Source organism: Hylobates moloch, unplaced genomic scaffold, assembly GCF_009828535.3.
Source record: "Hylobates moloch isolate HMO894 unplaced genomic scaffold, HMol_V3 SCAFFOLD_12, whole genome shotgun sequence".
Classification (NCBI taxonomy): Eukaryota; Metazoa; Chordata; class Mammalia; order Primates; family Hylobatidae; genus Hylobates; species Hylobates moloch.
The window spans coordinates 103,357,846-103,370,877 of NW_026652287.1; the positions used below are offsets into that span (position 1 = coordinate 103,357,846).

Sequence of the window (13,032 nt, forward strand, 5' to 3'; positions counted from 1 at the left end):
GTGTACCTGAAAGTGACAGGGATAATGGAACCAAGTTGGAAAACACATTTCAGGATATTATCCAGGAGAACTTCCCCAACCTAGCAAGACAGGCCAACATTCAAATTCAGGTAATACAGAGAACACCAATAAGATACCCCTTGAGAAGAGCAACCCCAAGACAAATAATTGTCAGATTCTCCAAGGTTGAAATATATGCAATATAAGCTCTCAGAATTTAAGATTTAGTAGGGCTTGGTGTCATTTTTAGACCCAGGAGTCAAGGCCCTGTAACTCAATGTCACAAGGACTTTAAAAGCACATAAAGGAAGATAACAAATGTAATAGCCTTAATTAGGAATTTTTTTAGCCTCAGCTTTTTCTAAGCAATAAAACATAAAATCTTCTAGGCAGGTTACCAAAAGGCAACAAACAAACAAACAAACAAACAAACAAACAAAAACCCTTCTGCAGTGCACAGAATATTATGTTCAAAGGAAACATTTCCTTTAGACCTTTGAGAAAACACTGTTAGCATCAGGCAACAACAACAACAAAAAATTGGAACCCAAGGAAAACAAACTTATATGACCTGAAAATGAGTTGAAGGAGAGTGTTACTATTTTGTGCCTTTTAGAAAGGGAGAGAAAACCAAAACCTGTGAGATGCAATAAAAGTTGAATTTTGGGTTAAAAATTAAAAAATAAAATCTCTTATAATTTATTGAGTAAATCAACCCCTTAAGAAAATGTCATTGTTCTAACCAATTCTTTAGTGTATAAGTGTTTTCTTACATCAAACCCAATCTACAGAAACACCATTGTCATTTCTCTTTATAGACAACTTGATCATATAAAAGTTTTTGTTTTGTTTGTTTAATAATCTTCTTGTAATTGCATATACAGACCATTCATGACGTGCTTGGATTTTCTGGTTTGTCCTAAATATCACTTTTTCTTAAACAACTAGTCATTTTATTCTAGGACTAACTTTACCATACAAGATTCTTTCTCATATAAAATTATTTCTCTTTAAGCTGTCTTACAAAAAAAAAAATCTCTTTCTTTTTTTTTTTGGATGCCATTAAAGAAATATTTTATTTTGTTTATATCATTGTAGATACTAGTACCCTTAGTTTAGTAAAAGAAAACTACCACATGATCTTTATTTTAAAAGTCTTGGGTTAAGCTCTGGAGAACTTTCATAGGCAAATTCTTCTGTGTGGGCTGGATCAGTAAGCACTCCAATAAAATCCGTCTCCAGGAAGAATGGACCATCCACTTTATCAGCCAAGGTGAATGCTATAGAAGAGGTCTTGTTAAGCGGAAGCTGACTCTGAACATCCTGCACTCTTCCTTGATTAGAGAAAAAAAATGTGGAAAAAGGGATGTTGACCTTCTGCCAGTAGGGCTCCCCACGGGTGAACATGAAGTAGCTATACATCTGATTTTCCTCTGGATTATATCTGTGTCCTCCCTGATATTCATCATCCAAGGCCAACCATCCCCACGTACACGGAGATACAGAGTACTGAACTGGGACCAAACATAAGACATCTTCCTCTCAAAAGCACCCCCTGGAATCCTGGATATCATTGCACAGTACCCACTTCAGGTAGTCTCCCCATCCTGAGGCACCTCAGAGCTCAGAGTTCCATATAGCAGTGCACTTTGGTTATTCTTGCCCATTTTCAAAAATACTTCACTTCTGCCTCCAATTGTCTTTTCAGAAGTCACTATCTACTTATCCAAGTCTTTTCTCCCCCAGAACTGTCAGACAACCTTGGCTTGTTCCAGCAAGACCTCATGCAGAGGGCGGCCTTTGGGTCCTATCCAATGATCGATAATTTCATCCTTCAAATGCCTAAAATGGTCCTTTATTTCATCTCTAATTGCTTTATTAAAACTAACTTCAGGTTTTTCCTCAGGAGAAGTTATATCCAAAGCAACTTCTTTCTGGTGATGTCCTTGCCAACCCCCTTCAGTCTTCCTCTGTGAGGAGGCTTTGCCAGGAGAAGCCACTGGTTTCTGAAGACTACTGGAATGGTGTGCAAAGCGAATACCCAAAAATGAATGCAAGGCAGCAGTTGTCTTAGAGCATTTTCTGAGAATATAAGTGCCATGCAGCAATTTGTGAACCAAAGCCATGGTACAAAAAAATCAAAATGTAAGTTTCTTCCTGGGCTACCAAGGGCTACCAAGAAGCTTTAGCAAATAGCCCAATTCTACCAAGTGCCAGAAACTGCTCTAAGTGTATTTTCATTGACAGCTCACACAACCCTGAGAGAGGTACTATTATCATTTCAATTATAGAGATGAGGAAATGGATGTTCCAAGACTAATTTACCGAAGGTCACACAGGTAGTGAGTGGCGAAACTCTTCTGCCTCGGTGTTTACCTCCGGCACTCACCGCCCAATCTCCAGAGGCTGGACGTTCGGCATGATGGAGAGAAAAACCTCTTTATTTCTTTAACTTTCTTTACATCTCTCTTATTTCCTGGTTCCTTTTACCTTGTTTTATATAAAACCTTTACATAAGCTTTAAATTAGACAAAAGAGTGTATACCTTTTTAAAAAGCACACACCTGCTTTTAGAAAGAATGTTTTCCTACAATATATTTTGTTGAAAAATACCCAAATAATAAAATATCTATTATTTAATGTAATAGTAATTTAGATTTTAAATTATGACAATTTTATCTACAAGTAGTCATCCCATTACATTTACCTAATTATCTTATGTTAATCACTTACCTACATTGTTTATGAAACTGTGATAGGCATCGTTTAAAATTATGAAACCACCATAACTGAGACAATAACAAAGATCTGATGTAGCTGACTCCATCTTGATTCTAACCTCCAGACTGTCCTTGTTCATTCCTGGGCGTAGGCCAAACAAACTTTGTGAGGAACTCACTTTATAGTTTAGCTTTGAAACAAAGATGATAACAGTCCTTTCCCAAAACCAACTTCCTTACTGCCTGTGGACTAGACCACCTAAAGCCACAAGATTAGAAGTTATGGTAATGTTACTAAATTCAAGATAGAGCTATTTTTATTAAACCAGTATCAATGTCTTATTTATTAAAGATTACACAAGCAAAGGTCATTCTGTTTTGGCTGTGTTTATACTTTTGCAACCCCTATGTCAAATTTTGACACCTTATAGTATTTGGCAGGGATAAGTAAGAAATTGTTTGATCAACAAATGCAAACAAAGGGCCGAGCGCAGTGGCTCACGCCTGTAATCCCAGCACTTTGGGAGGCCGAGGTGGGCAGATCACAGGGTCAGGAGATCGAGACCATCCTGGCTAACAGGGTGAAACCCTGTCTCCATTAAAAAAAAAAAAAAAATACAAAAAATTAGCCAGGCATGTTGGCGGGCACCTCTAGTCTCAGCTACTCGGGAGGCTGAGGCAGGAGAATGGTGTGAACCTGGGAGGCGGAGCTTGCAGTGAACCAAGATCACACCACTGCAATCCAGCCTGGGCAACAGAGCGAGACTACATCTCAAAAAAAAAATGCAAACAAAAATGTATGCTGGCAATTCTTCAGACACTTCTAATATTACTTTAATAATAATATTAAAGCTAGCTTATTTATTAAAGATTTACTTAAATCACATAAACTTGAAAAAGCATTTGAGTATCTTTTCTTTTTCTGATAAAGTATTTGATGTACATGTTTTTTTAAGCCTATTAATCAGAGCTCTTTTATATATTTTCATTAGTGAAACATTGTTTACATAACACATAAATACATAGATATATTAGACATGTGGAAAGAAGTACATCTTCACCAATTCACAAAAACCTTCTTTTTTCCTATCATAGATTTTCAGATTCTTGGTAACCTGTTTCACAACCTTAGGCAGTTGTCAGCTAAATAGCCTTAAATTTGCATAGTAAAGGAAACAACTCAGGTGAAAATCAAATAGAAAAATTTGCATTATAAAGTATGGAGAGAAAGAGTCTGGTGTGCTAGAAGGAGATTAAAGAGGGATGCCAAATCAAACATAAAATTATAAAAATTTATCATAGGGTTGTATAAGGAGACCAATTTTATTTAGATAAGGATTATCTATCCTTTAACTGGCTCTCTGAGCTCTGGGCAGAAACCCACACTGAATGCTGGGTTTCCAAAAAGGGAGAATTATTATGAGGCTAGACCATGTGATGTTTTTACAGTGCACTTAGAAAAAAAATTTTGTAAACAATGACATTTCTGTCTAAACTATACACTTCTTTAAAACCCAATGAGTAAATTCTGTTGCGATAACTATTTTAGTCAATAAATCAGGTAACACAATACAAAAGCAAGCAGTTTAAGAGCTGAGATGAACTTTTCTGTTTACACTTTTGGGGTTTGATAAGGAAAAACAGGTGTCTCCTCCAAGGGAGTTGCACCTTCTCCATTTTCTTTAAGGAAACTCAGACTATTATAAACTATGTTATGTTCCTCATGCAGCAGAGGGTGCAAGAGAAAGGACAGCAGAAGTAAATGAAGAAAACATTAGTCAGTCAGCTGAGAAGAAAAAACCTTTGCTCAATAAAAAAAAAAAAGGTAGAGTTGATAAAACCCAATGGGGAAAAAAGCAAAACAACAACAAAAACAGAAACAAACAACAACAACAAAACATTTAAGCAAAACAAATGATCACACAACTTATATGATTATGAAGTGCTCTAATGGTAACAAGAAATTAAGACCAGCTGGTTGTTACTCTTCTCTTTGGCCAAGACAATCCCCAACTCAGTTACTTATCTATGGATGATGGGTCACAGGTTGAAGCCTGCTCTCTACCATTAGGGGAGCAGGGCAAAAAACCTCATCTTTCCTGTTGGAGGCAAGCACAAACTCCATAAAGGAGTTGCCTGAAGGAAAACCTGGCCTTTTTTGTGTTAGAAGCAAGTAAGACTCTAAAAAAAAAAAAAAAGAAAAAAAACCCCGCGAAAACCAGAGTTGTACAGCAAAATAAACTTTAGATATCAACCAAATTTTGGGACCTAATGGTACCCCATTAACTCAAGGGGATAAGTGGAAGATAAAGCACTTTGTAATATGCATTTTAGAAGGCCTACAGAAAACCAAGGCCAAACCTCTCAATTAATCTTTTGTTTTTTGGGGTTTTTTTTTTTTCGAGACTGAGTCTCACTCTGTCACCCAGGCTGGAGTGCAGTGGTGTGATCGCGGCTCACTGCAAGCTCCACCTCCTGGGTTCACGCCATTCTCCTGCCTCAGCCTCCCGAGTAGCTGAGACTACAGGCGCCTGCTACCACGCCCGGCCAATTTTTTGTATTTTTAGGAGAGACAGGGTTTCACCACATTAGCCAGGATGGTCTCGATCTCCTGACCTCGTGATCCGCCCGCCTTGGCCTCCGAAGGCCGAGGGATTACAGGTGCTGGGATTACAGGCGTGAGCCACCGCGCCCGGCCTCAATTACTCTTGTTGTAACTGAGCAAGTTACAGAGAAACGCCACACGCTGAGACGAATTCAGGAGTCCTTTATTAGCCAGCGGCCGGGAGATGGCTAGTGCTCAAAATTCTCTCGGCCCTGAAGAAGGGGTTAGATTTTCTTTTATACTTTGGTTTAGAAAGGGGAGTGGGGGAAGTCTAGTTAAAACAATCTTACAGAAGTAAAGCAGGCAAAAAGTTAAAAGGATAAATGGTTACGGGAAAGCAAACAGTTTCAGGTACAAGGGCTTTAAATCCATCACAAGGTGATAGACGTGGGGCTTTGGGTGTTATCAACCGGACACAAACGCAGGGGCTCTGGGTGCTATCAACTGGGCAAATTCCTAGGAACTGCGGATACAGCTTGCCACAGTATCTTATCAGTTAATTGCATCCTTGGATGTGCTGGGAGACTGCTTGCACAAGTTAAGTCCTTGAGGAAGGGGGTGGGTAAGGGGCTGTAAGTGAAGGAGCCAAGATGGAGTCTGTCTGGCTCTCTCAAGCTAAGAGAGAGTCAATTCAGGTTAAAATAAGGTTGGGTATCAAACTCTAAACTGTCTATAATGGACCAGATAAGAATCCTGTAGCCTTTATGGAAAGGCTAAGAGAGGCACTAAGAGAGTACACCTCCATATCCCCTAATTCAGTTGAGGAGCAGCTCATCCTGAAGGACAAGTTTATTACACAAGGCAGCTCCTGATAGTAGAAGGAAACCACAGAAGCAAGGTACAGGACCAGACAGCACCTTAGAGAACCTCCTGACAGTGGCCACTTCGGTCTTTAATAATATGGACCAGGAGGAGGAGGCCCAAAAGAAAGAGAGCAAGCTCAGGAGAAGGACAGAGGCTCTAGCAGCAGCTTTGCAGGCTTGCAACATCCAGAATCCCCAAGGTGCATCTGCTAGTTGCTATTCATGTGGCACGCCAGGGCATTTTAAGGACTGCCCAGGCAGCAAGACGAAGCAAGCCTGACCCTGTCAGCCTGTGGCAAAAACCACTGGAGATGGAATTGCCCCCAGAGGCGGAGGTCACTGGGTTCAGGACCAGTCTCGCGTATGGTCCAGCAGGACTGATGGGTCCCGGGGCTCAAATCTTGGCTCCAGCGGTTCAAACTGCCATTACAGCACGGGAGCTCCGGATGATTCTGGAAATTAAAGGAAGGAAAGTAAACCTCCTTCCAAACACTAGAGCTAGTCTCTCTCTCTCTTCTCCTCTCTAATCCAGACCTCCCCTCTCCCCAGAGCACGACCGTAAGGGGCATCTCAGGAAAAAGGCTAATCCAATCTTTTTCTCAACCTTAGTTGACACATGCTTGCAAGCCATTGTCATGATCGCTCTACTAGTCAGAAAAGCCTCCAAGTTAATCCTAGGAAATAATTTAACTGTTTACAGCCCAAATAATGTAGCAGAATCACTGTCCTCTGGGGGAGCTCTTAGCTGACAGCCGGTAAAGCAAGAAGTACATAAGGCAGGATAAGCAGTAGTCACTCTCCCCAGGCACAAACGCTCAATTAGCTGAGCTAATAGCTCTTACAAGAGCACCTAAATTAAGCAAGGGAAAGGCAGCTAACATTTACACTAACTCCAAGTATGCTTTCATAGCTCTCCATGATCATGCTGGGGCCATTTAAAAGGAAAGACATTTTCTTACCACTAATGGATCTCCTATAAAATATCGCCAGGAAATTAGCACGTTATTATCTTCAGTTTTTCTTCCACGAAAAAATAGCAGGGATGCATTTTAAGGAACATTGAAAGGAAACAAGGTAGCCAAAGGAAATAAATTAGCTGATCAGGCAGCTAAGTCAAAGGCATGAAAGCTTCAAGGTATTAACACACTTCAAGCCCCTTCTAATCTAAAAAGGCTCTGTAAGAGAAATTAAACCTCAGTATTCCCCTGCAAAAATAGAATAGGCTACTTCTCTAGGGCATACTTTTCAGCCCCCAGGATGGCTACAGTCAGGATGGCAAACTCTATTTGCCAGCCTCCAGCCAATGAAAAGTTCTTAAAATCCTTCACCAAGCTTTTCACTTGGGAAAGGATAAAACTTATCTGTGTGCTCAGAAATTGCTTTCAGGCAGGAAACCTCTAAATTGGTTAAGCATGTAACCTCTCTAGCTCACTTCCAGCAGGAGCCACCTCTATTTAACCGAAGAAATTTGGTGTTAGTAAAACTCTCACCTCTGTCACCTTCCCTAAGCCAAGCTAGGAAGGGCCCTACACTGTTGTTCTCTCAACCCCCTTGGGCAGTAAAAGTTACAGGAATCAACTTGTGAATACATCACAATCAAGACAAAGCCTGCAAAGCTGAGGAAGCCACCCCTGACAGTCCGGAGGAATGTCCTCAATATCAGTGTGAAGAAATAGAAGATCTTGGCCAGGCGCCGTGGCTCATACCTGTAATCCCAGCACTTTGGGAGGCCGAGGCGGGCGGATTAGGAGGTTAGGAGATCGAGACCAGCCTGGGTAACATGGTGAAACCCTGTCTCTACTAAAAATACAAAAACTAATTCAAATTAGCCAGGTGTGGTGGTGGGCACCTGTAGTCCCAGCTACTCAGGAGGCTGAGGCAGGAGAATCGCTTGAACCCGGGAGGCGGAGGTTGCAGTGAGCCGAGATCAGGCCACTGCACTCCAGGCTGGGCGACAGAACAAGACTCCATCTCAAAAAAAAAAAAAAAAAACAAAAGAAGATCTTAAGCTGAAAATCATAAAAGATAAGTAACTGAGTGAGGGTTACACATCTTAGTCCCACTCCTACCTTATCACATACTTTTTATTTTTTCCTAACTTTCCTCTCAAAGTTCACCGCCAAATATTAGAACTTCTTTTTAATGCATATTTGCAGACAGATTTAATTATTCATAGAATCACATTTGTAACTTTGTAAATCCCCAAAGGGACATGTTATATCTTGGCAAGCAAAGTTTTAAATGAAAATTATTTACTATGCCACTCTTGCAAAAATTGTTCTAGTCAAGCTACTATTTGCAATAGAACTAAACACCGTGGCACCCACAATGTGGAATTCTGGTTGTAAAATTCTAATTGCTGTAATATTTTGCTTGATTATCATCCTTATAACAGGATTAATAATTGCAGGAAAAATTTAGTCAAGGTTGTTTTGCTTATAGCAGGACTAATAGTTATGGATAAGAAGCATGAAAGTTATACTATCATTAAGTTTGAAAAGACTTTACTAAAGGTTGGTAATATGATACACACTATGAAAAGGGTATAAAGGAAGAGATTTTATATAAGGAAGGATTTTGTATGGTAAATTCTTGTACTAAAGGGAAATAACTGGTTGTTTAAAGAAAGGATGTTTAGGACAAACCAAAAAGTTTAAAGATGCTGTAAGAAGGTGTATAAAAGTCATGAAAGATTTTAATAAAGGAAAGGAACTGTCAAAATTAACGCTGAAGTTATTTTAGCCACCCAATAATGTATTTCTCCCAATCATATTGCAAGTTGTAAAAATGGGCTAGGCCTAAAGTTATTCGGCAGGTTAAGGGGGAAATGTCCGCTTTTCTCTAGGAAAAAGTTACTTCTATATTAACGTTTCTGGTAATGTACACCGACATCTAGTGGAGGCAAGCCAGTATTGCAATCCATTGGTGTAACTAAAAGGTGTCAAACTTGGCCGGGCGCGGTGGCTCACGCCTGTAATCCCAGCACTTTGGGAGGCCGAGGTAGGCGGATCAGCTGAGGTCAGGAGTTCGAGACCAGCCTCAACATGGAGAAACCCCGTCTCTACTAAAAATACAAAATTAGCCGGGCGTGGTGGTGCATGCCTGTAATCCCAGCTACTCAGGAAGCTGAGGTAGGAGAATTGCTTGAACCTGGGAGGCGGAGGTTGCAGTGAGCCGAGATCACGCCATTGCGCTCCAGCCTGGGCAACAAGAGCAAAACTCCATCTCCAAAAAAAAAAAAAAAAAAGGTGTCAAACTCTACTGTCAGTTATAGTCTAAGAGGGCCCCCCATTAACGGTGGTAATTTTAATAATTGTATCCTAACACTACATTTTAAATCTTCTTGTAAAATTTATATTTTTTCACCTTAAATTAAATAAAGTTTAATATTTTATTAAATGTTTTATTTAATAAAACATTAAATAAAGTTTAATAGAAGCAATTAAACTTTAAATGGTGCTGTGAGCAGAGCCACACATAGACATGCCATTCTTCTGAGAACCTTAGATCAACCACAGGAGAAGGCTCAACTGCTGTCCCCCCCCACCACACGCCCCTTTTCAGCAGAGAGCAGCCAGAAAGAATCATCATCTAACAGCCCCCTAACGGCAGTTAGGTTTAATTCTCTTTGAGGGGAGGATATTACAGGAGTTATTAAGAAATCATTTTAGGCATACAGTAAGGGTAAAGGTTCTTGGTGGAGATTTTCCTGTAATAAGAAATGACCCCCAAACAATCTCTTTTCTAACCAAAAAGGTGGCTTCAAGGGCCGGGCTGACAAGCTTTGATGTGCGAATCTGGCCACTAGAAACTGAGTCCACTCAATATGGTGATTCCCACTGTCTTCTCCTTGTTACCACCAGTGCAAAGTGTGATGGCCACCTCCAAGTAACACCATGTGTTCAAACCATCATGGCAACCCACATTTGCATATTAAAAGGCTATGGTGGGAGGGCCTGGTTTCTCCCAGGCTACATGAATAATACACCTGGTCAAACCAATCCTTTGGGCCTTATGCAAAGCAGATACCGCCTCCTCCAGCCTCCCAATATAACGGACTGTCTTTCTGTTGCGCACAGGGTCTATCTCTGTTCCTTTCCCATGTCTCAGTACGGGGGAGCTGTTCTCTTCTTTCTTCCTTCCTTCTTACTTGCCTATTAAACTTTTCACTCTTAAAACTACTCCACATGTGTCCATGTCGTTAATCCTATCAGCACCAGACCAAAAAGCCTGGTAATCCTCCAGTCATCGAAGCTGTATCAAAATGAACTTGGGCTGCTCTGTCCCAATCTGTCCATCCTTTGCATTTTAACCTGTCGCAGAACAAGAAAAGTGGTGCCTCTAAGATTGCACAGGTACAACAAATACGAAGCTGGGAAGCCTGTGGTGTTTTTTTAGATGGCTGGTGAATCTATCTGGATTGAAGGGATTCCTTTTCCCAGCAATAATTTTACAGACCTGAGATGTTTGCAGGATGAAGTTGTGTTGTGGGATGAAGATGTCATTATACTTTCTTACCCAAAGTCAGGTAAGGAAGTGGGACCTGAAATTGAGGAAGGGATGGGGTGAAGATACTGATGGAGTGCCTTCTTTATGCCCTGCGCTTGGGTATGCTTTGGTGGATAATGTGGGGGTTTTTTTTGTTTGTTTTTGAGACGGAGTTTTGCTCCGTCGCCCAGGCTGGAGTGCAGTGGCACGATCTCAGCTCACTGCAAGCTCCGCCTCCCGGATTCACAGCATTCTCCTGCCTCAGCCTCCCAAGTAGCTGGGACTACAGGTGCCGATAGTGTGGTGTTTTGACAAAACTTCTACTCAGAGAGACGGATTAAGCCAGACAATTAAACATAATGCAAATGAATGTGATTACTGGGGCATTGTAGAGACATAGAGAGACATAAGATCCCACAGAAGCTAAGGCAGATTTAAGTGATCATGCAGGATGGTTAGAGGGGACTGATTATTGAAAGAATTTCGGTGAAAAAATAAACATTTATCCTTAGATGCTGAGCGTGAATGTGAGATTGTTAGATGTAAAAGAAAAAGTATTCTGACACTTGGGTAAATGGTGAGGAAGAATATTCAACACAATTGCAACAGGGGAGAGAGACCCAACTCAACTCTGAATATAGCAATGATAGTTGGTTTTTTGTAGACAATTATCAGAGTAAGGCGGTCAGTGGGTGGGAAATTACAAAGAGCAACTTGATTAGGTATCAAGAGCAGAATCCTTGCTAAAGGCAGGCCAAAGACTTAGACATTAAGAGTGGAAGATGAGAATCCAGATCAGGTATCAAGGATGGGGGGATTCTCATTACCCTTGTTGAAACTGGGTGCAGCCAGGATGGACACAGATGTCCAAAGTCCAGGCCTAGTCAGGAAGAGGGCTCAGGGAAGCCTAAGTCAAGTCTGGTCGAGGAGAAGGTCTTTGCCAGATGGCAGTGTTTCGATCTATTACACTATGGACATGTGGGCCACATAATACATTTTCAGAGGGAAGAGGGCTGTGCTGTGCATTGTAGGATGTTTAGCTGTGTCCCTGGCCCCTGCCCACTGGAGTCAGTAGCATACTCAAGTGTAATAACTCAAAATGTCTGCAGTCACTGTTAATTTTCCCTTGAGGTGGGCACAGTTTACCCCAGCTGAGAACCATATATTAGGCATCGATGAGGAAGAAGGCACATACATATGCCTGAGGTTTCAGGCAAAGAATAGTAGGCATGTGTTGGTGTCATGCATTGAGGCAGAGCGCACTGGTGGAGAAGCACATACAGGGAAGCTGGGATTATCAAGTGTAACGGATACTACAGTGTAACTAGAGAAAGAATGTGAGAGGTGGGAAAATGGGAGTCAAAATATTGTAATATTTAGCAAGTGCATGTGTGCAGTAGTTCAATGGTCTATTCTGTGTATTAAGACTATTGGTGCCATTGTTTTACTGGACTGAGCTTATTTCACTTAACACAATTTCTTCCAGTTCCCTCCATGTTGGCTGCACATGACAGTTTTGCTCTTTTTAAAGTGATACTGAGGCCGGGCGCGGTGGCTCATGCCTGTAATCCCAGCACTTTGGGAGGCCGAGACGGGCGGATCATGAGGTCAGGAGATCGAGACCATCCTGACTAACATGGTGAAACCCCGTCTCTACTAAAACTACAAAAAAAATTAGCCAGGCATGGTGGCGGGCGCCTGTAGTCCCAGCTACTCGGGAGGCTGAGGCAGGAGAATGGCCTGAACCCGGGAGGCAGAGCTTGCAGTGAGCTGAGATCACACCATTGCACTTCAGCCCGGGCGACAGAGCGAGACTCTGTCTCAAAAAATAAATAAATAAGTAAATAAAATAAAATAAATAAAAATAAATAAAATGATATTGAGCAGTGGGAGCAAGAGTATTAAGGCATCCAACAGCCCAAAGGGGGAAGCAGCCCACGTGTCCATCGACGGATGAACAGATAAACAGAATGTGCTCTATACATACAATGGAATATTAGTCACCCTTAGAAGAGAGGAAGTTCTAATACATGGTACCACATGGATGGACCTTGAGGGCAGTATACTAAGTAAAAGTCAGGCATGAAAGGATAAATATTGTGTGATCCAGTCATAGGAGGTTCCTGGTGTAGAAATATTTATAGAGAAGGAAAGTAGTGTGGTGGTTGCAAGGAGCTGATGGGAAGAGAATAGAAAGAGTTGTTTTCAATGTTTACAGAGTTTCAATTTTGCAAAGAGAAAAACGTTCTGGAGATGGATGGTGGTGATGGTTGCACAATAATGTGCGTATTTACTGAACTGGACACTTACCAAGGGTTAAGCCAGTCAATTTTTTGTATTTTGCCACAATTTAACATTTTAAAAGTTGGTTTTTTAAAAGAGTTTTATGACAAAACAGGGTAAAGATGGCCACATA

General features: G+C 41.1%; 1 protein-coding gene across 1 annotated transcript; it reads right to left on the reverse strand.

The window, feature by feature from the left end:
* Positions 1–884: 884 nt before the first annotated feature.
* On the reverse strand, positions 885–2,682 carry LOC116479248 (complex I intermediate-associated protein 30, mitochondrial). The gene is given in 2 exon segments (XM_032171272.3): positions 885–1,430; positions 1,433–2,682. Coding segments are annotated over 2 exon segments (981 nt in total). The 5' UTR covers positions 2,127–2,682; the 3' UTR covers positions 885–1,143.
* Positions 2,683–13,032: the final 10,350 nt, after the last annotated feature.